Source organism: Corythoichthys intestinalis, chromosome 12 (assembly GCF_030265065.1).
Source record: "Corythoichthys intestinalis isolate RoL2023-P3 chromosome 12, ASM3026506v1, whole genome shotgun sequence".
Taxonomy (NCBI): Eukaryota; Metazoa; Chordata; class Actinopteri; order Syngnathiformes; family Syngnathidae; genus Corythoichthys; species Corythoichthys intestinalis.
Genome location: NC_080406.1, coordinates 2,552,131 through 2,577,638, shown reverse-complemented (window position 1 = coordinate 2,577,638; position 25,508 = coordinate 2,552,131). Strand labels below are relative to the sequence as shown.

The window sequence follows — 25,508 nt, the reverse complement described above, 5'->3', positions numbered from 1 at the left end:
AAACCATAACACGAGCGCCTCTACGGCGACAGCATGTGGCTTCAATCGGCGGCCTGTAAAACCGGCGAGGAGGTGAGCCAGAGTTGAGTCTGTTTTTCTCACGGAAAAAGTAGATTGGAGCCATCTGATGCGTTCGCCTTGACGTGATCTCCCGCATAAGAACAAGTGTCCATAAAAGCCAAAGTGTTAGCAGGCTAATCCCATAAAACAACAGCATTTTAGAGGCTGTAATCCAACCTCAGTGTGCCGCTTTGAACATTGAGAAGCTCCTAACCGGACCTCTTATTGCCTCACCACCATATTTGGATGCGATGGTTAATTATTATTATTATTATTGTACACTTATTAAAACAACTGGAGGAATTTAATACGGTTTTCACAGATTTTTAACATGCCAAAAATATGCATTTCCATATTATCTTCAACAAACTGACAGTTTTAGTCTAAATTTGCAATTGTCGAGGAGATGCGAGATGAATTGCCCTTAACAAGGAAAGAGCGAGGGCGCCACCTGATGTGCAAGAAGGTTTCTACACCATTAAAATGACTTAAAACTTGAACCGCATGTAATACAAATCGTTAGCCTAATAGCATGATTGAAGTCATTTTTTTTTTTTATTTGTTTTTAAAGTTTTCAGAAAAATGGAGAAGATACAGTCGTAGCGCAAAGAGATCAATATTTCGAATGACTAAGGAATAAAAAAATAATTGAAAAAATACAATCATTTTCTGGTCTATTAATCGCAATTTTTGTTCACTTTTGGCTTTTACTCGAACAACTTGTATACAGGTACCACCCGAAAAAATTTGAATATCAAGTAAAAATTGTTTCATTTTGGCAATTTTATTATAAAAGTTGAAACCAACGTTGATTATTGAGCCGGAAATATATTAATTTTATTCATTCATTATGTCAAATTCATTTCTTTAAAGACGAATTGCCGTAATACAACAACCTTTTCAGGATATTCTAATTTTCTGAGTCAAACTATGTTTTTGTTTTTCAGCCGCAAGATTATTAGGTTGCGTTGTACAACAGTATATGCTGTAACAATAGTTATCCAAAAAAAATTGTTAGTATTGTTACGTTGTTTTATGTTATTGCTGCCAGGCCTACCAGTCACATTGGATTGGACATCAATTGCTGTTAATGGCAACCAATGTTAAAGGGAACCTCAGACTTGAAGACTTGTAGGCTCTAATAAGCTGCAATTTTTCTCTTTCAACAAAATATGTTATTAGAAACATGTAAAATATTGCCATTGATTTAAAAATCTATCACATTTAGTACATGTTTTGACCTCCGGAGGGCGCCATGTTTTATGCACGCAATGGACGCTCAGGGTGATGACGTAGTTGGACTGGACTGGGAGTAGCTAGCAAGCGAAGCTAGTATGACGACTGGCATTATTTTTGTCACCTTCTGCTGCTGGTTAGATTGTTTTGTTACAGAGATGTGGGATGAGTGTCTGACGTCGTACCTGCATCCAATTCCAGCTCATCAGCAGTGTCCTTAAACCGATCCTAGGCGGCTTGCCGAGATATTGACTTGCTGCTCTTTGACAGTTTGTATATCCCTTCATTGCTGTTGCAATATTGCCTTTTTTTTTTTTTTCGTTTGTCTGCCTCTCCCCGCGGTTTTCCCTCTGGGTTTTTTTTTTCCTTTTTTTTTTTTTTTTTTTTTTTTTTTTTTTTTTAAATTGATCCCGACCAACTGTCACGCGATTGCCTGTTTTTTGTGTGTTCAATAACTTAAAAATTACTGTTAATTACTATTTATAATTATATAATAGTATAATAATAATAATAATATACTTAACATAATAATTTATTATATGATTAATTATAATTATTAATTATTAATTAATTAATAATCAATAAGTATAGTATAATCCGTTTGTTTTAGGGCTGTCAAACGATTAAAATTTTTAATCAAGTTAATTACAGCTTAAAAATTAATTAATCGTAATTAATCGCAATTCAAACCATCTATAACATATGCCTTTCTGTAAATTATTGTTGGAATGGAAAGATAAGACATAAGATGGATATATACATTCAACATACGGTACATAAGTACTGTATTTGTGTATTATAACAATAAATCAACAAGATGGCATTAACATTATTAACATTCTGTTAAAGCAATCCATGGATAGAAAGACTTGTAGTTCTTAAAATATAAATGTTAGTAGAAGTTATAGAAATTTTATATTAAAACCCCTCTTAATGTTTTCGTTTTAATAAAATTTGTAAAATGTTCAATCAAAAAATAAACTAGTAGCCCGCCATTGTTGATGTCAATAATTACTTACACAATGCTCATGGGTGCTGAAGCCTATAAAATCAGTTGCACCCAAGCGCCAGCAGAGGGTGACAAAACTCCCAAAAACACAATTAACAAGATGTCATTTCACTGTGCTGTCATTTTAATCTGTTTGAGCAGGGCATGTGCATTAATTGCTTCAAATATTTTAACGTCATTAATTCAAAAAAATTAATTACCACCCGTTAACGCGATAATTTTGACAGCCCTAGTTTGTTTATAATATAATACGTGTTTTTTGCGTGTTCAATAATTTAATAATTACTGTTAATTACTATTTATAATTATATAATAGTATAATAATAATATACTTAATAATTTATGATATAATTATAATTATTAATTATTAATTAATATTCAATAAGTATAGTACAATGCGTTTATTAATATCAATTATTTTAATTACTTTATTATTAATTACAATTACTTTGACTCATATTAATGTTTCTTTTTGAAGAAATACACGTCTATGTATCCGTGGTTCACTTTTAAAAATACAAAATAAATCAATACATTTCTTAAAGGTTGGAAGGCTTTTTTTCTAAACTATTAAATATGTATAAACTCACCTTTGCTGTCGTGGTCACAATCTGGCCCCACAAAGACATTCTTGCATACAAAGTGCAAAAGCGCCATCTGCAGTTTGGGTGTGGGTGTGTAGGGCAGGGGGCCGCATGAGGTGGGATGCCACGCTTGTCGCTGGGAGGAGTGCGCGGTTAGGATGTCACACACGCCTAGAAATGCCTGACATTGGGGGGAGTTAAGTTGAGTGAGGAAAGAGTCTTTGTAAGAACAACATGCTTATTGTACCTGCTGTCTGACACTGTGGTCAGGATGAGAGAGACAGCGATGACTCGCCTCGCTCAGTACACGCAACTGAAGCCTTTGGGACACAGCCTTGTCCTGAGAAAACATACCAAAAAATATATATATTCCGGCTTATAGTCCAGAAAAATACAGTAATAGAATAGGAGGTTAAAAGGAGCAATATGTAGGATTGGTGGCCAAAAAAGGTGCTACAACAACGATGAAAACCATAAACAGCACAACATTGCGCTGGGTAGCTTTTCTGTGCTGATTGGTAGACTTGCTGTACTAGTTCGCGTGCTTTTATCAAAAGTCCACACAAATACACATACTTTTAGTACGAGTACACGTAAAAACACACACTTGTAGTATAACAACACGCAAATAAACATACTTGAAGTACAAGTACACACAAGAACACGCACTTGTATTACAGGTACACATACTTATAGTATGGGTACAAGCAAGTACACATTCTTATAGTACAAGTACACATGTTTAGAGTGCAAGTACACATGTTTGTAGTACAAGTACACATGTTCATAGTGCAAGTACACATGCTTGCAGTATTAGCACACATATTTGTAGAACGAGTACACACAAAAACACACACCTGTAATACAGGTACACGCAAGTACACGTGCTAATAGTATGGTTACATGCAAGTACACTTACTTATAGTGCAAGTACGCATATTTATAGGACAAGTGCACACATGTACATGTAGTAAAAGTGCACACATGTACACATGTTTGTAGTACAAGTGCACACATGTACACGTTTGTCGTACAAGTGCACACATGTACACATCTGTAGTACAAGTGCACACATGTACACATGTCTGTAGTACAAGTACACACATGAACACATGTCTGTAGTACAAGTGCACACATGAACACATGTCTGTAGTACAAGTGCACACAAGTACACATGTTTGCATTAGTAGTACACATTCTTGTAGTACAAGTACATGCAAGTACATGTATTTCTAGTTCAAGTACAGTACAAGTACACATGTTTGTAGTACAAGTGCACACATGTACACATGTTTGCAGTACAAGTACACACATGTACACATGTTTGTAGTACAAGTGCACACATGTACACATGTCTGTAGTACAAGTGCACACAAGTACACATGTTTGCATTAGTAGAACACATTCTTGTAGTACAAGTACACGCAAGTACGTGTATTTCCAGTTCAAGTACAGTACAAGTACACATGTTTGTAGTACAAGTCCACGCAAATACACGTTCCTGTAGTACGAGTACACGTACATAAACGCACTTGTACTACGAGTACACGCAAAAAAACGCACTTGTCGTATGAGTACACGCAATTTAACGTACTTGAAGTACGAGTACACACACTTGTAGTATAGGTACACGCACTTATAGTATGAGTACATGCAAGTACACTTACTTATAGTACAAGTACACATGTTTGTAGTACAAGTACACAGAAGTACACATTTTTGTAGTACAAGTACACCAAGTACGTGTACTTCTAGTTCACGTACAGTACAATTGCGTGTCTGGAGTACAAATGCACACAAGTACACAGGCTTGCAGTATTAGTACACATTATTGTTGTTCAATTATACGCAACTCAAACAAGTACTTGTAGAACAGATACACGCAAGTACCCTTAAATATAGTATGGGTACATGCAAGTACAAGTACTTAGAGTACAAGTACACATGCTTGCAGTATAAGGACACATTCTTGTAGTATATGTACACACAAATACACATACTTCTAGTATAAGTCCACGCAAAAACACATTATTGTCGTGCGAGTACACGCACTTTTAGTAGAGATACACGCAAGTGCAAGCAACTTAAGCTGCTTGTGGTTTAAGTACACACAAAAACATGTATTTGTAGTATATGTACACGTATTTTTAGTTCAAGTAATCATAGTTGAGTACAATTACTATAAGTACACTTTCTTGTAAGTACAGTATGAGTAATCGTACTACACTTAGTTTATGAAGCCTACAGAGCTCTGCCAACCTGGACAAAGACTAAGAACTTATTGGTTGATTGGTGGAGCGAAGGCGGGACGTCCGTTGTCAATACAGAATCATAATAACAACTTTGACTGGCTGACAACTTTTAAAATGGGAAAAATCGTGGCTGAAGCACTGAGAACCGTGTTAGAACTAGAAGTGGGAATCTTTGGGCACCTAACGATTCGATTACGAATCAGAGGCTACGATTCGATTGTAAATCGATTATTGATGACCCCCCACTATTAGCTGCTTTTAATGTTTTGTACATTAGTTACAAAAACTGTAAAAAAAAAAAAAAAAAAAAAATTTTTTTTTAATTATTTAAAAAAAAAGGCTTAAATAAACGACTATTTCAGTATCAAGTTAACAGTTAAAAACAATACTCAAATCCCCATTCTGTATCAGCAGCTTTAAACTACATTCAATGCATTTAATGTTGTGAATCAACCGTTAAAGTTGTTAAAATTGCTCCCGTTATTCCATAATTTCCCTTTTGTCTACTTTCGACACGTGAAAGTTTTAAAACTATTTTAAAGATAGATTCAAGTCAATATTTTACCGATTTAGGAGTATTTTAGATAAAAAGTTAATTAGGTTTGCTACAACAGCCTTGCAGGGAAGTCTACTGCTTTAAGATGGCGGCCGTTTACTAACGCCCGCATCTAGCTTTCTGGAGATGTGCTGCTAACGCCACCGAGTCTATATTGCATGTAGTCCTATATAAATATGATATCTACCATACCATTAGGTTGACGTACTTTGTAGCAGCTGTCGGCAGCAGTAGGCATGTTGTTGTTTTTTTTTATCTCGCGGCATGAGTTGAGATAGAGCCGTGAGTTGAGCATTGGCATTACCTGAGGGGCCAGGTAATGACAAGCATGATGTTTAGCTACTCTCGCTCAGTTCCTCATTGCGTCCCGAAGACCGCGCGGCGCGCTGAGTGTGTTTTACTTCTGCTTTACTTGACATATTTCAATAATCGGAGTTTGGATGTTTGTGCATCGTTCTCAAATCTTCCACGGCCGAATCACGAATAATCCAAGAATCGGAAATTTTGCACACCTCTAGCTAGAACTATTTCCAAAAACATGTTTCTTTTATGTCTACTGAAATATTAGGCTCATTTAATGCATCATTAAGTACAAATCTTACATATCGCTCCTTTGCTATAATCAGAACTAAAATCACACTGTACTTCCCAACAACTTACCCTGGAAGTCAGAGTTTCTCCACTTTTGCTCAGGGACCAGAAAACACAGTAACACAGACATTGTAACACTTCCTTCAACACCTGTCGCAAAAATGAAAGATGAGTTGTTTTCGTCATTTGTCATACAAAAACGGACATTCGAAATCTTGATAGACGCGCAAAAGGGTTTAAATCACCTGAGGTGGCAACTCCTCCTGGCTGCCCTCTACTGGCAGGAGAGGCGAGAGCAGGTCGAACAGATTCCAGCCAGAAAGGTCGTGACAGCTGTCGGAAAATGGAAGCAACGTCAGTGGAAAATGGCTACAAAGACTCTATTTGTTTGTTTGCAACCACTTACTTGTGGAAAGCTCTGAGTTTCTTCAGTGTGACTAAAATGTCTTCAGTTTGCACTTCATCAGCAGATAAGATGCCATCCTGGAGAATACAGTATTCTTGTTTTGATACTACTTTGATACTTTCTACAGAATGTGGAGGTTATTGTATTCGCTTGTGTATGTCTGTGTTCAAGATAACCCATGAACGAATAAAGGGATTATTATTAAAAAGTGCTGCAACGATTAACTCGAGTAATTTGATTACAAAAAAATGCTTCAAACAAATTTTGCTGCTTCGGAGATTCGTTTAACTATGCCGTTGTTATGGTTTGTTTTGAAAGTGTTTGCATTTCGTTTTATTGATTCGGGTGGATACGCTGCCCTCTAGTGGCGATATGACATAACTCTTGTAACATGGCTGAATCCAGTTGCTCCCTGTTAAGACCAACATAAGGTAAGTTAATTTCGCTTGGAAAGGAATATATCCTTTCCTATATTTACTGTTTGAATGTTTGTATTACTCTAACACACCCAATATAAAATAAATAGCATTTATTAATAGCATATAAGTTGATAGCAGGCGCTTGTGACGTCAAGACCAGCGTCGGTCGCTGTGGCAACCACATCCCATCCACACACGAACCTAAACAGCCCGAAACCGGCCAGAGAGGGATGATCCCAAAGCAATGCCCAGACACACTTTCGGCCGGCCCACTACACCACGGACTTAAAAAACACCGGACACTGAGATAAGACAGATTTGCTGCTCGGAAAGCCTTGCTTTGGATCCAGAATGGTCCCTCTGTCATCCGTTTTTCCCTTGTTTTTGACCATTGTCGACGACTAAATTGTCAACCTGTTTTCGGTGAGTCTTCTTCAAACTTTTGAAACATGGAGTCAGTACAAAGGGTTAAAATAAGAAGAGAACGCGCGGAGTTTTGTTTCCTCCCGGTTTGGCTCGCGGGGGCGGTAAACAGCGGGGCACCAGTTCCGTTCGGCTGCCACCGTTCCCGTGCAGCTTTGGCGGGGGGGGGGGGGGGGGGACTAAATTCCAACAATAGCAAGCAATGAAGCCTTAATTGTGGGCTCGCTAGTCCTATTAGAAGCTCACCGTGAAGGAGTCCGTCAACAGGTCTTTGAGGTGGTCCACCCAGCTCTGAACCATGGAATCTCTGGCGGGGCGGGCCGTGGAACCCCAGGTGGTCTCCTCTCCGCACAGACTGAGGAATGTGCGAGATGCCGCCTCCAGGACATCAGTGCCCGAATGGCCCTCCAGAACAAGTCCGATTTCCGCTAACAGTCTAGAAACCATCTGAAAAGGAGGAAATGTTGACACCAGGGGCGGAACTTAGCGGGGTGCTGGGTGGGGGGCGAACCAACCCTGGCTTCTGAGGCGAGGAGAAGGTCAAACAGAAAGGTAAGATCATGCGCAGAACTGTAATATAGTGTTTAAGTGTTAAAATATCTCTGCCAGTTGCTTGGTCGGTTGTCTCGAGGGGCCTGCGAAAGTGTGGACGGTCCCGCGAATATTTTTCTACATCGTCTCATGAAGGAGCTAGGAGCCATCTTTGGTAGGACATAAAATGAGATCTCTTAGTACTCCCCGCTACCAATTACATCATTTTAATGCCACATCAGTGGCAGTGCAACGCTACTTGGTCAGGCTGTAAATATCAATATTGCAGGCTGAAAAAAATTGTTTTCATATTTTCATCACTCCTGTTGACCGAGTCACAAACTGTATAACATCTTGACCAGACATGTCCGAAGTCCGGCCCGGGGGCCAAATGCGGCCCGTGGTCAAAGTTCATCCGGCCCCCAGCCTCTGTCATATAATCAATAACGTCTGACCCCCACACAGACTTAATAAATTGGTCAGCAGTACTGCTACCAGCATATGAAGTAGCTTACACACTAAATGCTGCTCCTCATTTACCCACTGAAAGGGAGCAGCGCTCTAAGCAACTTTACCCCGCGTTACCCTTTATTCCCCATTTCTAAAATGGCGACAATCAACAAAAAAAAAGAAAGAGACTGTGACGGCCGACGCTTCAAGGATAGGTGGAAATTAGACTACTGTATTTCTTCTCTAAAATATGCAACAACTGTGTCTGCGTCATTTGCAAAGAGACAGTTGTTGTTTTTTAGTTCAATGTGAGGCCATATTAACAAACAAGACACGCTGACATGTACGACAAGATTAGAAGGAAGATATGTAGCGAGAAATTGAAGCAACTTGAAGCTAGTTTAATTTTACAGCAGCAGTATTTGGCAAGAGCCCGAGAGTCGAAAGAGAACGCTACAAAGGCTAGTTGCGAGATTGTTGAAAAAATTAATTTAGGGCTGTCAAACGATTCAAGTTTTTTAATCGAGTTAATCACAGCTTAAAAATTAATTCATCGTAATTAATCGCAATTCAAATCATCTAAAAAATATGCCATATTTTTCTGTAAATTATTGTTGGAATGGAAAGATAAGACACAAGACGGATATATACATTCAACATACAGTACATAAGTACTGTATTTGTTTATTATGACAATAAATCAACAAGATGGCATTAACATTATTAACATTCTGTTAAAGCGATCCATGGATAGAAAGACTTGTAGTTCTTAAAAGATAAATGTTAGTACAAGTTATAGAAATTTTATAATAAAACCCCTCTTAATGTTTTCGTTTTAACAAAATTTGTAAAATTTTCCAATCAAAAAATAAACTAGTAGCTCGCCATTGTTAATGTCAATAATTACACAACGCTCATGGTGCTGAAACCCATAAAATCAGTCGCACCCAAGCGCCAGCAGAGGGCGACAAAACACCAAAAAACACAAGTAACAAGTGGACATGACACTGCGCTGTCATTTTAATCTGTTTGAGCGGGGCATGTGCGTTAATTGCGTCAAATATTTTAATGCGATTAATAAAAAAAATGAATTACCACCCATTAACGCGATAATTTTGACAGCCCTAAATTAGTTTAAAAAATAAATAAATAAAGCAAATGTGACACACAGAATGGCTTGCTAAAATTTGCTTAAATATATTGTTCTACGTGAAGGCCAAAGTCGGCTCTCCACATTTTTACCACACCAAATCTGGCCCCCTTTGCAAAAAGTTTGGACACCCCTGATCTAGACAGATAATTAGGCCGGAATGCTGACCTGGGTGTTTAGAGCCTCGGGGCTCTCTGGCAGGAAGTACTGAGGAATCCTCATCAAGGAGGCAACAATGTCCCATCGACCTGAAAACTTATAGAAGCGATGGGTGGAAGGTCATTCAAACGTAATAGCGTAGTAAATTGACAATGATGATTGGCAGGCAGACATACCTTGGTCATTAAGTTTGAAAGTTCCCACAAGAAGTGCTGTGTTAGTTTTGCGCAGTCGTCAACCTGAACTTTCTTTTCTCTGGAACTCATCATCTGGTAGCGCATGAAAAATTAGAGTGAACATTGCATTTTCAATATTACTTTATTACCCGACAAAATAGAGCAGTATGAATGCGATTATGCAAAATCACTCACCTTCTTCGCACCGTTCCTCCCGGCCAACGCTGGTCCTTCTGACGCCTGCCGTACAGACGCGAGCACGATTTCTACGAGCGCCAATTCTTCCTCCCTGGTGAAGCCTACAAAAAAAAAAAAAACGATAGGTATTTGTTTTAAAGACGTTGTGACATGAACTAGCAGCACAAATCTTCTCCACCTGTCCCCGGCGAGAGATCTTGAAGCAGTAAAGATGTGATTGTGGGCCAGTCCTTCAGTAGAGCTCCACTGCAGTCCCAAAGGCTGTCCACCAGGTAAACCACGTGGTTGTGCAGCTGCACACAAGTGTGTTGGAAGTTGGATGTAAGACATGGCATATAAATATATATGGTGGAAAACACAGACAAGACTGAAATAGCAGTTTCTGCTCTTGCACCCCTCTTGAAAATAAACTGCTGTATTTCAAGCCAAAAGAACTCTAAATGCTGCCATAGCAGATTCATGGCGCATTAAGCCCCCCGAACCATTTTTTTTATTTATTTTTTTTAATGGAATTTTATTGTCATCATCAGTATCATTGACAATCATTGACATTTACAAAATGTGATATGATTTGCCCGAAGAAACCGAAGAAGACGACAAAGGCGGACGAGATAAAGCATATGCTTATCAGTTTCCCGTCCCCCATACAACTAAAGACTCACATTCAGGTATGGAACATACATCAAAGCTGTAGAATAACACAGTCAACAATCTGGGTTTAGTGACTAAGCGTCCAGTCAAGCAGCTCGCTTAATTTTAGAGCGTACAAGGTTATGACTTTGTCATGTCCCTGACATTTTTGCATCTGTTTGCTGTGGAACATTTTGTTGTGGCTATGTGTGTGACATGTTATCACAGCTGGTGTGAGTAGCGACTCAAAAGTCTCTTAAAAGGATACATTGCTGAGGTGTACATGGTGGCAACAATTGGCGCACACAAGGTCATTGTAACAGTTTCATCAGACATGAATGTATGAGAAAATCAAACAACATGCTATACATATTTTGTCCCAAGATTAATGTCTCCACAACGAAAACATGCTTATTATTCGTTTTATACATCATCTTTTCCATATACTCAGTAAACTAGACATTTGAATCAGGAGCTCGGTAGACACAGCAGATAATTATGTTTTTACAATTGGGGATTAGGAGTTCAGTTGTAATACATTCCAGGAGATTGTCAATCATAATTGCAACACCCCCTCCCCCCTTAGATGCCCGATACGTTTGTGTCATGTTATATTCGTGCAAATTAAAGTCAGAGCCTTTGTTGTCTTTAGTAGATAATCCTTAATGTGTTCAAGATTCTTGTAACTCCTGCCGTTGATAAATTTCAGCTACCGTCCACATCCACGAGTTGTTATACTGGTCGGCTGTGTAGTATTTACAGTTATCCAGCTATTGTAGTCAGTTGGTCAAGACTTGTAATAGCTCTAATCTTCATATCCTGAGCAACAGTCGCCGGTCCTCTCCCCCTAGATGGGAGCAGAAGGCAGCGACGGATGTCCAGCGGTTGCATGTTTATTCCATACTCTTTCAGCTTAGCAATTGCCAGTTGCACCACTGTGTCCCCTGGGCCAGGCGTCAGTTGTAATCCAGAGATGATGAGCTCATTTGCGCGTCGGCTCTGGTCGCGATCGTCAGCCAAAATTTCCAGCTTCTTGATGCGAACATCTCTCTCCTCGACCGCCTGCTTGAGTTTCTCGTTTTCAGCGCGAATTAAACGGAGCTCTCTGACGATTTCTTGATTCTGGTTTTGAATCAAGCCAGTCAAGGAGACCTCCAACTTCTGTATGGAGGATTTTATTTCATCCAAGTCTCCAGGTTTCAAATTCTTTGGAGCCATACTGGGAGTCGAGCTTGCTGGCCCTGAGCGCTTATCGGTTAAGATAAGAGAGTGCTTCAGAGTGCGTCTGTACGCTGCGAAGGCTGAGCAGCGAATCGAATTTGTTTTTGGTTTTGAGTCACCCTCTATTCGTTTTGGGACATTCCTGAGTCACTTCCTGTTCAGTAACCCAAAATCAACAAGAAGCCACCCAGAAATGCCTAAAAATCAACAGGAAATGACGGGAAAAAAATCAATATATTGTATATCATAGTATGATTTCCTGACCCATATATCGATCAATGGATTGATAATTGATAATCAACACGAAATCACCCGAGATGCCCCAAAATTCACTCACTGGCTGCCACTGACATCAATAGGCGTCCGAAAATGAATAATAATAGGAATCATTTCATGACCAATGTATCATTAATAGGGTTGTTCCGATCATGTTTTTTTGCTCCCGATCCGATCCCGATCGTTTTAGTTTGAGTATCTGCCGATACCGAAATTTCCCGATCCGATTGCTTTTTTTTTGTGCTCCCGATTCAATTCCAATCATTCCCGATAATTTTTCCCGATCATATACATTTTGGCAATGCATTAAGAAAAAAATGAATAAAACTCAGACGAATATATATAGTGGTGCAACGGATCATGACCGGTCCGAGATCCGTTCGTATCGACGTCATCGGTTCGGCACACATGTGACCCGCGGATTGATTTCTGAGAAAAAAAATTGTGCTCCGGCCGCACACACTTGTGTAGAGCGGAGAAAGAGGGGAGCAGAGTGCACAGTGCAGACATGGCAAGCGAAGGAAAGGAGGAGCTTGAACGCCCCGCTACACTTAAATCCCCTGTACGGGCGCATGTTGGTTTCCCTGTCAAGTATGATGACAAAGGAAAAAGGTCAGGGGACAAAACCGCGACAGTGTGTACGCATTGTGGCACGAGAAAGTCATATGACAGCGGAAACACATCCAGTATGTTCACGCATTTGAAGTGACATCACCCGGGTGTTTTACTGACAAAAGCTGGCAAACAACCACTCATCACCGAGGCATTTAAGCAGCCTCTTCCTGCACAATCCGACCGGGCTAAAGACATCACTAAAGCTACAGGTGTGTTTATAGCTGCAGACATGAGACCATATTCAGTTGTGCAAAACGAGGGCTTTAAATACATGTTGAAAGTGCTTGAGCCACGCTACGACATCCCATCGCGCACACACTTTTGTGAAAAGATTGTGCCAAATCTCTACGACGGAGAAAAGGAAATCGTTGTGAACGAACTATCCCGGGCGTCAACTGTTGCGCTCACGACGAACGGGTGGACGTCCAGGGGAACAGAGATGTGACGATAACCGCTCACTTTATCACACCAGAGTGGGAGATGGAAAGTCTAGTGCTGCAGACACGCCCCCTCTACGAGAGGCACTCATCTAGCGCAGGTACTGACACAAGCAGTGGAAGAATGGAAGATACAGAGGCCCAGTACTAATATCCCAGAAACAACTGATAATGCAAAAAATCAAATAAATGCAGTGAAGGACTCTCCTCGTTTCAGGGAATATGTCCTCTTATGTTCATTTTTTAGGTCTATTTTATTAATGGTGATTGGAACCAATATTAAAAGGAGAAGATGTGCATTTCTATGTTGCTGTTGTACTTGTTGTTATAATTTTGTTAAAAAGAAGATATCATGCTTTGTGCACTACTTTTATATATTCTAATTTATTAATTTCAGTTTTCAATAAACAAATAAAAATTATATCTTTTTTTTTGTTTTTTTTTTGTTTTGCTTTTCGCTGATCCGAAAAATGATCCGATCCGTGACTCTTGATCCGAGGAACGATCCGATCCGTGAGTTTTGTGATCCGTTGCACCCCTAAATATATACATTCAACATACAGTACATAAGTACTGTATTTGTTTATTATGACAATAAATCCTCAAGATGGCATTTACATTATTAACATTCTTTCTGTGAGAGGGATCCACGGATAGAAAGACTTGTGACTTTGTATTTTGTGACTAAATATTGCCATCTAGTGTATTTGTTGAGCTTTCAGTAAATGATACTGTAGCCATGCCCAAATGCATGATGGGAAGTGGAACCATGACTGTGCGTAGTGCTACCAATTGATATATCTTCTCTACGTTGGGAAATAACATAGGGTGTTAAGAAAAAGATCAATTACTACCTTTCTTCCCCACATTGCTTCCCACGATAGCTCTAATCGTAGGGAGAGGGGTTGTAAGGCTTTAGCCAATTAAAAAAAAAGGCTCCAAAGGCTGCCAAAATTCACTCTACTCATTTTACGCTGCCTTTTAGCTCTCTATATAGGTAAAACGGCGCTATTACAGATTGAGTGCGACAATGCATGAGTGGGTCATACAGCGCATGCATTAATTGCGTTAAATATTTTAACGTGATACAATTTTTTTTTTTTTAATTACCGCCATTATTTGATAAATTTGATAACCCTACCTTAAGCCAAAACTAAAGACTCTGGATGAGTGTAACATATTATGTCTGTAACGTTAAATACAATTAGAAAACGATTTATTTAAAAAATATATATATCAAAAAAAGGCATGGCCGATATTTTTTTGCCGATTCCGATACTTTGAAAATGACGTGATCGGACCCGATCGATCGGCATCTCTAATCGTTAATTGCGATATCGTGAGATAATTTTCATCATTGGCCTTGTATCGTATCGGGAAGTACCCAGAAGTTCCCGTCCCTATAACAAATCCTGCTAAAAACATGACTGGTTCACCTTAGAGTTGTGATAGAAATCCAGCAGGGCCTTGAGTCTCCTCAAAGTTTTCCGTTGATGACTCTCCCCTTGGATAATTCCCTCCTGACTGTTAGCGGCAGGATCGTCAGCGCTGAGAATCCTGAAAGAACCACAAAACATACCAAAATTGACTTAACCTAAGGCACCTTAACACAAGATCAAGAGGACCAGGGTCCGGTTGGAAAGCTACCTCTCAGAAACACTTGCAAATGAGTTGTTGAAAAAGTTCAGCATTCACACTGCGCCAACCGAACTTTCTGAGTAGCATCACATAGACGAAAGCGGCACTCATTGATTGGACGAATAGAAGAGGAGAAGCCTCCCTCTGGAAGTGGAGGAAGCGTGGAGCACGTAATGTAGCATAGCATTATTTAAAAATGTTTAACTGTATATAGGTTTTTTTTTATAACTGTCTTTTATTCTACAATGAGTTTAAATTTAAAAAAAAAAAAAAAAAAAAAAACAGTAATGTAGCATAGCATTAGCATAGCAAGTCGTCGCTCAGCCAGCAGCGGGGTCGCTCTCTCCTGACTCAATGCCGAGCGAACTGGAGCATATAAAAGCGCATAGGGGAAAATTCACAAGTCACACAGGCATACGATCGCTCTCACTTTCGTGACTTTTTGGACTGTCAAATTGTTGCCACTGTCAGGAAAGCGAGACTCACAAAACGGCCGCCCAGAGAGACTCTGCCTGCCTCGGCCAGTCACTCACACACGGTACGTTCAGCAACAGCATGCGAAACACAATCGCCACATTAGAAGCCAATTTTGTGTATTAAATGCAACTGCTTAGCGCAGCACAACATTTGGCCATGGCTAATCGTCTGTCACCTTTCCATTGTTGATTTTGAATAATGTCTGCCCTGTACTTCAGCTTCCAAGGATGCTCTGTGGGTACCAGCATAGAGCATCACAGCTTCATGCTGTGACGCTGCTCCGGTTGCATTTACAAGCGAAGCAGGGAGCGCTTAAAGCGGATTGACACACAAGATTTTTAAGTGGGCCATAGTTGGGTCATTTGGGCCGAACTAGAGTTCAGATGCATATTCACATTAGCAGACCATCTGAGAAAAAGAACTGGTCTGTTTAAAACGGACCAAACAGAGCTAGCGTGAAAGCGCCCTAAGACAAAAAGAGTACCATCAGTAACCCCATTGCACGCTGGGTAATGGAGTTCCAACTCCTAACACCACAACTACATTTGGCTATAAATGTAAACAAATGATATATACACACCACAACATGCTACAAAATGTTCATTTATAAGAAGAAGATAACTTACAAAAAGCGGTGAAATAGTTAGCAAGCAATGGCTGCTAAAGTTGGCTAGTCTTTTAGCACTACGTTTTTGCTATTAGCTGCAGTAGTCATGTGATAACGTCTCATAAAGTAGTTACGCTTAAGCGCCACTAGGGGGCTGACAAAACATTACAAATAAAGACAGCCAATCAGAGGACATGACAGCAACGTGAATCTGTTTCAGGAGAGCTTGAAACGAATTAGGACATTTACATGTAAAATGCCATTCATTGTACTAAAATATACTTTGCATACCGATTATCATCACTATACTTTTTTCCAACAATCGATATTTCATTGTTAAAAGTATGTCACTGTTTTTAATAAAAGATTCCAAGCAAAATTTTCCACTAGAATCATACCTTTGCTAACTCATTGGCTGCCATTAACAGTGTTAGACGTCCGTTCATTTTGACGAATGATGTTCATTCAGGCACTCAAACACGAGCATGCATACCACCTATCACGTTTTACAAATTACAGGTAGTCCTCGGGCAACGAACAAGTAACCCAAAGTCGGAATTAACTCTTGAAATATTCAAAATAACTATCCAAAAAGTCTAAAAGTATTGTTGTTGGTTTTTTTTTGTTTAATAGTGAGGATACTGCCCTCTGGTGGCAGCGTTTGGGTCTGGCTGGATTGTGTGACTGGTGAGTGGACTCGTCTGACATGACCTTATCTGACCTTATCCGATTACTCGATTATTCGAACTAACAAGTTCATCAATTATTCAACTACTAAAATAATCGACAGCTGCATCCCTAGACGTGGACACGTGTGTTACAGCTTTACAAATTGTCAAAAGTGAGGAATGTAAAAAGCTTCAAAAAGCATCATTGCTTTGTTTGACGTCTGTCAAGCTGAACAACTTCACGTTTAGTGAGGGCAGAACACGTCATATTAACCCTTAGATGCACAAGTTACTGGACCCTACACTCTTCCATAAGTGGGTCAAAAATGACCCATATTAGAACCAAGGTGTTTTTATGCAATTTTGGTGAAGAATAATCATTTGTATATTAATTAGTTTTATATTTAGGGCCACACAAGAATGATTTCATGCTTGAAATATCTTTATGATTCAATTAACACTTAAAAAAAAACAACAGAACAGCAATAGACTTGATCCTTTCTTGTATTTTATCATCAATGATGAAGAGCTCCCATGCATCTTTTTGGTGAGACAGCGGTGCTAAGCCCTTGTGGAGGCACTGACCGATTTCTGAGGATATTGTGGTTCTGCGTTCTGCCCTGGGTGGGAGGTAATTCTCTCTAGTAAGAGCCCTACCAACTCATTCTGTTGGCCATGATTTCACACTTTCTTCTTCAGAGGACACATAAGTGGAGTATTATGAGTCAGATTGGTCTTGTTCAGTTGGATTTCCAGGTGGACAACTGCTATTGCCACTTGAACAATAGTCTGGGTCCTCATCATTAGAAATTTTGGACATTTGAGTCCAACCCCGTCATTGCCTCTCCATCATCTAACATCTATAGGACCATTTCAGCTGTAAATCTAGCAGCTATGACATTTTGGATAAGGAAACATAAGAGTAGTGTTTTCAATAGATCAATATGTAGTTGTATAAATAAATACAAAACACACTATATATAAACAGTAATGTTAGCTAACCTAGGCGAGGTTCGAATCCGATTTTTTTGTGTTTTTCCAACTCCACTGAACGGGAAAAGTCCCATTAAAGTGGCCCATTTCAAATTGGGTCAAGGTCACTTTTGTATTTGGTTAAAATCCTATCAGGCCACATTTTTCCAGAATGTGGCTGCAGTCCGAACTGTCAAGTCCCCCAAATTGGCATTCATGCAGCAATTAACATCAGCAAAGAGCGAGAGAGACCGGGTTGTACGGTAGCGATGCAGCTGTGCATTAGCGTTAGCGCCTAGCTTGAAGGCGGCATGCGGGCCAGTTTGCTCAGCGCATCTCGGACTGCGAATTACAGCGCATGTGTGATACTTGAACAGGCTCAATGGACAAAAGCAGTCTGAACAGGTACGCCAAAAAAACAGATATGAAAATAAATCGGAATTGCGCATTAGGACCTGCGGTATGAACCTAGCCTTAGTTAGCTAGCTAGTTATGAAGTAGATTCATTTGTTGATAAATTATAATAAAGAGAGTCATGAAAGACACACACACAAAATACTATATGGACATAATTCTAACAGTACACGTATCAGCTCTTGCTGTGTAAAATAATATTAAGGGATATGACTTTTTACATACCTAGTTTGTGTGGTCCACGGTTAATTTATTCCTGACAGCCAAAGTTGATAAGAATGAAAGATTCCCATTGGATTCCATAGAAAATGCATGTGGGTCATTTTTGACCCGCTTGTGGAAGCTTAGGGTAGTAATACAAAAATGACCATTTCTTCAAATGTATAAACAAATGCATCGAAAATTTGAATGGCATTATATCAAAAACATGTTTTTTGAGGAATACCTGGAATATGAATTAATAACAATTTTTCATTCCGAAGATATTTCAAGAAAACAACTTCACCGGGTCATTTTTGACCCACTAATGCATCTGAGGGTTAATAAAGTAAAAAATAAGATACTGTGAGGTACAATCAGGTACTGTTTATGCAACCCCTCCCTCCCAAAAAAATAAAATAAAATAAATTAGACTGGAGACAAAATGGCGGACGAGACTCCAGCGTCATAAAGTCGAAATTGGGTTAATTGAGTACGTCATAACTCGGGGACCACCTGTGTTGTTTTCACCTGAGAAAGAGTAGCTCCCCGGCCGCAGCTGCAAGAGGGCGCTGCGAGGAATAAACAAGCTGGAGAAGAGCCTCGTAGTCATCGGAACTCAGTGCATCTTCGCACGTTCTGAAATTGTTGGAGAAGAGTTGTTGTAAGGCGAAAGGTATATTCATTGAAAGTCAGGAGTGACGGCTCACTTGGAGATGAGCAGCAACAATTTCATTGTCTGCAATGCCACTTCGTTGTCCTTGTCCAGTGTCATGGATATCATTCGATCCTGAAAGATAAATGCTATTGAAAAGTGATGCCTCTCATTTTTTTTTCTTTGAATTAAAATATGTCAATTATTGGCTAATTGCATCATCCACGACAAAGTCTCAATGCATGTCATTGTCTCATTTAAAACATATATACCCTACCCACCGACGTCACAAAACCACGTGCTCGCTGTATGGTTCCGCCCACTTGTCCGTCATTTTGTCTCTGTATTAGCATTGGTTTCAATTGATCGAGGAATTTAAAATGCATTTCATGGAAGACCCGGTGCTTTCTGATGCCGTAAACTCACAGGATGTGTTGCATAAAAGGCGTTATGTGGAAAAGCTTCGTTCTATACAGTCGCCAGATCCATATTTGATGCCTAAATCGATGATTTTTGACCGGCTGCCTTCGCCGTCTCTGCCTGACCCTGATATTTACAACTATCTTGTCCACACAAAATCAGACTATTCTCACGAAAGTTTGAAAAACTAAGAGCTTGGAGGCTTATAAATGCTACGTTGCTGGTTGGGTGAAACAGGTCCTCGTACACGAAAATTGGGCAGGAATCTTGTGCTCGGAAGGTGAGTTACGAAATTTTCAATTCAAAATCTTTTGTTCTTGCTTACATCCACTGTCAAGTCTAATGTATTTCATGTCATTTGTCAATGGAGCTAGGGCTTTTAATGTTTATATGGATTAGCGATAGCACTCTCACTACATACATACGTGTATGTTGTCGGCGATTAGCCTAGCAATGATCTTAATTGTGGTTGTCAGCCCAAAACCCTCTAAATATATATTAAATGCATCTTACCAGATATAAAATGACTACTACATAATCTTTGGTAATCGTTTGGAGCCCAGTTTGCTCGTCGAATTGCAGCAGCCCATCTCGCTCTCTCCTCTCCGTGTCTCTCGGAATCCGGTAGAACTTCAAGTCTCTCCGTCTATCTTCTGTTATTGCAACCGACCGCCACACACGCCTTCACCATTTTGATTATTAATGTTAACGAGCAGTAAAACACGGCGTAAATAGGAGGAATGTACGTAGCCGTAACAGGTCAACACGATGTGTTGACGGACAAGTGGGCGGCACCAGTCAGGAGAGCGGAGTTGTGACGTCACGTGGGTAGGGTCTATACAGTATGTATACCGTATTTTCTGGACGATAAGTTGCACTTTTTTCATAGTTTTCCTGGTATTAGTCATATGATTTTTATTTACTCTGACAGACCGCTGACAACCTGTTATATTGTGTTTTTTTAGGCTATAGTTATCCAAAAAACTTAATATGTGACGGTAACACACGCCCATTTGGTCTCTTGTTCTCCATTTTAACATATAATGCTTGTTCTTGGTTTCTGATCAATTAAAAGTTAAAACATTCTCCCCTAAAAATGTGACTTATACTCCAGTCAAGTCGAGTATGTCGTAACACAAGACTACCTGTATACCAGATTTTTCATCAGAATGAAACCATTTTAAATAATTACCTTGAAGCGACTGGTGAAGAGGTCCAATTGAGGCAAAAGAAGAGGATCACCATATAAGGTCTGAAGGCCTAAAATACACCTGAGACGCACATCTGGAATCTAAAGGACAAAACCAAAATCAATATCAGTGGATTTTTTTTTAATGTATTTTTTTGTTTGTTTCAGAAATAGAAAATCACGTTTGCAAGTGTGTATGTTGCTCGCCTTGTCGTATGACATCCAATCCATGTATTTGAGGTAAGTATCTTTGAGGAACACAGAGCTGTAAAGCCTAATCCACAGGCCCAACTCCTCCACGCAGATGGAACGGATTTCCGGAAGCACGTCACTGTACCCCACATACACACGCAGAAAGCTATTACAATATTTTCTGGGCTGTAAGTCACACTTTGTATATTGTTAAAATCTAGAATTTTACATCTTGTCTTCAGACAATGCACTTGGCTTTAGATAAAGAAGCCAAGAAACGTTAGTGCTCTTCTAATATCTAACCAAGCCAATATACCGTATTGGCCCGAATATAAGGCGGCCCTGATTATAAGACGACCCCCTCTTTTTCAAGACTCAAGTTTGAAAAATGACTTTTTGAACACCAAATTAATTTTTATACAGAAAATAATTATCCGAAACAAATGATTATAACAATATATTTGAGAGAAAAAGCATGTTATTTTGCCTCATTCAAATCTTAATATCTGAACATTTAAATATGGAAACTTACGTGGAATCACATTTGTAAATGAATGACTTCTGGTTTTTGAAATGTAAAGAAACCAATCTATTGTGATAAAACAACAAAATTGCAATAACCGCGCAAAGTGAAGTCCAACTGTAACTGTAGTCTTGAAACAAATCTGAATAAGGAAAAACATTGCAATAAAATCATGTAAACTGGTTAAACTTGAGAGTAGCTGAGATCTGTCATGACAGAACATCGCTTCAATGATATCTGGCGCCATCTAGCGTCGTGATTAGGGAGAGTAGCTGAGATCTGTCATGACAGAACATCGCTTCATTGATATCTGGCGCCATCTAGTGTCGTGAATGGGTATAACGTCTAGACCGCGAATATAACCCGACACCCTTTTTGAATCTTATTTCAATGCAAAAAACACCGTCTTATATTCGGGCCAATACGGGTATTAAAGATTACTGTTGGAATTGTTGTGCATACAGTTAACATTTATGCTTTCCTTATAGTTAGGTTAGGGTGACCATATTTTGATTTCTAAAAAAAGAGGACACTCAGCCCGGCCTCAAGATACTTGAATTTTACTCGAAGTTCACTCAAAGATGCCTATATAACTTTAATATATTTAAAGTGTGCCCCCTCACGCTGGATGGAAAAATGCAGTTTGAAAAAAAATAATGACTTAAAAAAAAAAAATGCAGACCCATAGAAATGTAGTCCAGTCAATACACATACACACAGTAGGCTATGTGCCAACTAAACATTTTTATAAATTACTATCACAACAATTGTCCTTGACCAATTGTTATTCCCATTCAATTGATGTTCTCATTCAATGTTCTAGATTGCACGCAAACAAAAACCGAAATAAACTGACAAACTATTCAATCAGCATGTTTCCAAACGTAGCAGTTCAAAACTACGTTTCCCATAATGCCTAGTGCGGTTTAGCTTACTGATAGCTAGCTGAGGCAAAAATCAAACTTTGCTATAAAAGTTTACAATCATTGGCAGCGCGCTGATGCGACACTTTTACAGTCAAAGCTCCGACAGAAGTCAACAGTTGCCATTATATACGTATTTATCATTAAAAAAAACAAAAAAACTTCAGGCATTGTGGCCAAATCCTCAACCCAGTAGATGGCGGTAATGCCTCATGATAGGGGTAAACTGCCAACAAAAACAAGAAGAACTACTACTTCATTCCATTTTCGTAGGAGCCATGTCAACTTCTGCCACCCAGCGGTCGGAGGGATTCTCTTCAAATTGATCCCGTGAAAAATCATAAAAACCGGACATTTTTATGAATTTATAAAACCCGCCCGGCCCACGAGGACACTACGTGAAAGTAGGACTTGTCCGGGCAAAAGAGGACGTTTGGTCACCCTAAGTTAGGTACCAGATAGGATAACCTCGGTCTAGTTAGCCTTTCCTTTGTTCTGGCCCATGTGTCCCTCATGTGATTTACTCAGTCTCTGATGATGCCTTCCTGACCCCTCCCATCCTATTGTTTTCCCCTGAATAAATAAGGTTGCTTCACAGCAACTGGGGGAAGCAGCAACCAACCTCCACAAAAGCTACATTGACTTCCTGCGTGTTCTTTTTAGCCAAGCTAGGTGTACGTAAACCTAGCTTCAACTCTAACAATTACAAAGCATTATTGATTCAGAGCGGTTTGATTCACAAAGTTGTATGTACGTTCATTTCTATCCTTTGATTTTGCATGCCTCAACTTTGCTAGGCCTCAGCAGTGCTTCCTACTGTATTGTACTTCACTACAGCGTATTTCCCGAGCAAACAAGTCTGCTAACGTTGTTTATTTTGACTGGAAATACAGTACAAGCAGACTGGAGTTGTATTCGTCCTGATTGTTTCTGACAAGAGGACCTTTTTAACCTAGACAAAGTGGCTAAATTAAACTGGACAGTCTAAAAATGTCTCTGCAGCCACGTAAAGAGAGATACGGGGCCTGAGTGCAGAACGGAAGATTTTGGAAGCTAGCTGGATGACAGGTTACTCACTGGAAAATAGTTTCTGTAGCTGGGAGCTAATGTGGAGAATGGGAAGCCGCTATAACTAAGCTAAGCTAATGAGACAGTCGCTGAGATGAGTATTAGCCAAAACCGTGAGTAAAAGGCTGTGTTCATGCAACGAATGTTCACATAAAGGCCATTGTAGAGCCAAAGTGCTGCAACCTAGTAGCTTGCTAAGCTAAAGAGCGCTTACGTTAGCATAAGCAGCAGCACTGGTATTAGTGACTGTAAACACTGTGGCAATTTTTTGTTGCTAAAACAATACTAATGCCTACATTTGCGCCACTTGGCGACAAACAAACATACATAAAGTACATTTTCCTCTCAAAAAATATATATATATCATCCGGTGCGACTTATCTATGTTTTTTTTCTTTGTCCGACGCATTTTTTGACCAGTTCAACTTTTACTCCAGAGCGACCTATACTCCGGAAAATACAGTAGTTCTCAACAGAACCGCAGAGGAGACGTACCGATATCTCTTGAGAAAAACGGCCTTGAAGATGGCGTCCATCATGCTCTCTATCTCGGCCCTTTTTTCCAGCAGCTTGAAAACAAAAGAACAGACGTTTTGAAAGAATGTTATTTGGCAAAGAGAAACCAGAGCACTTTCTTACCTACCTCCTTCATTTTCTGTTGCGCTCGCTCCCCCTGCGCCTTCTGTCGACTTGGCCTCTGCACCTGTTGCAGCTTTTGACTTTCTTCAACACTTGTGCTCAAATTAAGAGCCACGTCCACCAGGGAGCTGAGCAGTTTGACCGCTAATCAAAAATGATGGAAAAACATGCAATGACAAGAAGATTATGGCGAGGCAGAATGATTGTATACAAAAATATGTGCATTTAAAATTAGGGCTGTCAAACAATTAACATTTTTAATCGAGTTAATTACAGCTTAAAAATTAATTCATCGTTATTAATCGCAATTCAAACCATCTAGAAAATATGCCATATTTTTCTGTAAATTATTGTTGGAATGGAAAGATAAGACACAAGATGGATATATACATTCAACATACGGTACATAAGTACTGTATTTGTTTATTATAACAATAAATCAACAAGATGGCATTAACATTATAAACATTCTGTTAAAGCGATCCATGGATAGAAAGACTTGTAGTTCTTAAAAGATAAATGTTAGTACAAGTTATAGAAATTTTATATTAAAACCCCTCTTAATTTTTTCGTTTTAATAAAATTTGTAAAATTTTCAAACAAAAAATAAACAAGTAGCTCGCCATTGTTGATGTCAATAATTACACAATGCTCATGGTGCTGAAACCCATAGATAAATGTTAGTACAAGTTATAGATATTTTATATCAAAACCCCTCTTAATGTTTTCGTTTGAGTAAAATTTGTTAAATTTTCAATCAAAAAATAAACTAGTAGCCCCCCATTGTTGATGTCAATAATTACACAATGCTCATGGGTGCTTAAGCCCATAAAATCAGTCGCACCCAAGCCCCAGCAGAGGGCGACAAATGGACATGACACTGTCATTTTGATCTGTTTGAGCGGGGCATGTGCGTTAATTGCGTCAAATATTTTAACGTGATTAATTAAAAAAAAGAATTACCGCGCGTTAACTCGATAATTTTGACAGCCCTATTTAAAATATGACAAAATCTGCACGCAGAGTTAACCACTTGTCGACGTCTTATCCATTTGAATTGGGTGCAAATGGGCATGTTTTTGTCAAATTTTTAGAATTTTTAGATGAATGAACTATGTGAATTGGTTTAAAAAAATAGGACGGGATACATTTTGAAAATGTTTGGGATTGGAAATGAATGGGGCTTTACAAATTATAGACAATTTACAAATTATCTTGGAGAATTTGCACGCTTCAGCTTCGGTGACAAGAGGGAAACCTTTCATTTTCAACACTTTAAGGCAGGGGTCCCCAAACTACGGCCCGCGGGCTGGATATGGCCCGCCTCCACATTTGGTCTGGCCCCCTGAACTTTTTTTTTTTTTTTTTTTAACTTGTGTTATTTTCTGGCTTTTTCTGTGAAGAACCCAGAGAGGGTTATTTGGTTATTATCTATTTGATAGTGTTATAGTGTTATGATATAATATAATATAATACATATATAATTATATATTATATAATTATATATTATATATATTATTTATATAATATATATTATATTATATAT

General features: G+C 39.1%; 1 protein-coding gene across 5 annotated transcripts in view; it reads right to left on the bottom strand.

The window, feature by feature from the left end:
- The window catches only part of si:ch211-269e2.1 (cohesin subunit SA-2), a 43,346-nt gene that overhangs the window by 11,440 nt on the left and 6,398 nt on the right, over positions 1 to 25,508 (bottom strand). For 4 of the 5 annotated variants that reach the window (XR_009066291.1, XM_057852189.1, XM_057852188.1 and 1 more), the window contains exons 9-25: positions 23,967 to 24,106; positions 23,819 to 23,892; positions 20,825 to 20,948; positions 20,621 to 20,719; positions 19,064 to 19,143; positions 18,885 to 18,992; positions 14,816 to 14,936; positions 10,379 to 10,493; positions 10,198 to 10,301; positions 10,003 to 10,095; positions 9,836 to 9,922; positions 7,783 to 7,983; positions 6,695 to 6,771; positions 6,534 to 6,621; positions 6,358 to 6,438; positions 3,137 to 3,229; positions 2,896 to 3,070 (exon numbers count right to left, since the gene is read on the bottom strand). Coding sequence is in view for 4 of the 5 variants with exons in the window: in XM_057852189.1 (XP_057708172.1) it covers positions 2,896 to 3,070; positions 3,137 to 3,229; positions 6,358 to 6,438; positions 6,534 to 6,621; positions 6,695 to 6,771; positions 7,783 to 7,983; positions 9,836 to 9,922; positions 10,003 to 10,095; positions 10,198 to 10,301; positions 10,379 to 10,493; positions 14,816 to 14,936; positions 18,885 to 18,992; positions 19,064 to 19,143; positions 20,621 to 20,719; positions 20,825 to 20,948; positions 23,819 to 23,892; positions 23,967 to 24,106 (1,860 nt within the window). In the remaining variant the exon portion in view is untranslated. The remainder of the gene's footprint in view (positions 1 to 2,895; positions 3,071 to 3,136; positions 3,230 to 6,357; positions 6,439 to 6,533; positions 6,622 to 6,694; positions 6,772 to 7,782; positions 7,984 to 9,835; positions 9,923 to 10,002; positions 10,096 to 10,197; positions 10,302 to 10,378; positions 10,494 to 14,815; positions 14,937 to 18,884; positions 18,993 to 19,063; positions 19,144 to 20,620; positions 20,720 to 20,824; positions 20,949 to 23,818; positions 23,893 to 23,966; positions 24,107 to 25,508) is intronic. The other variant, XM_057852190.1, reaches the window with a different exon arrangement.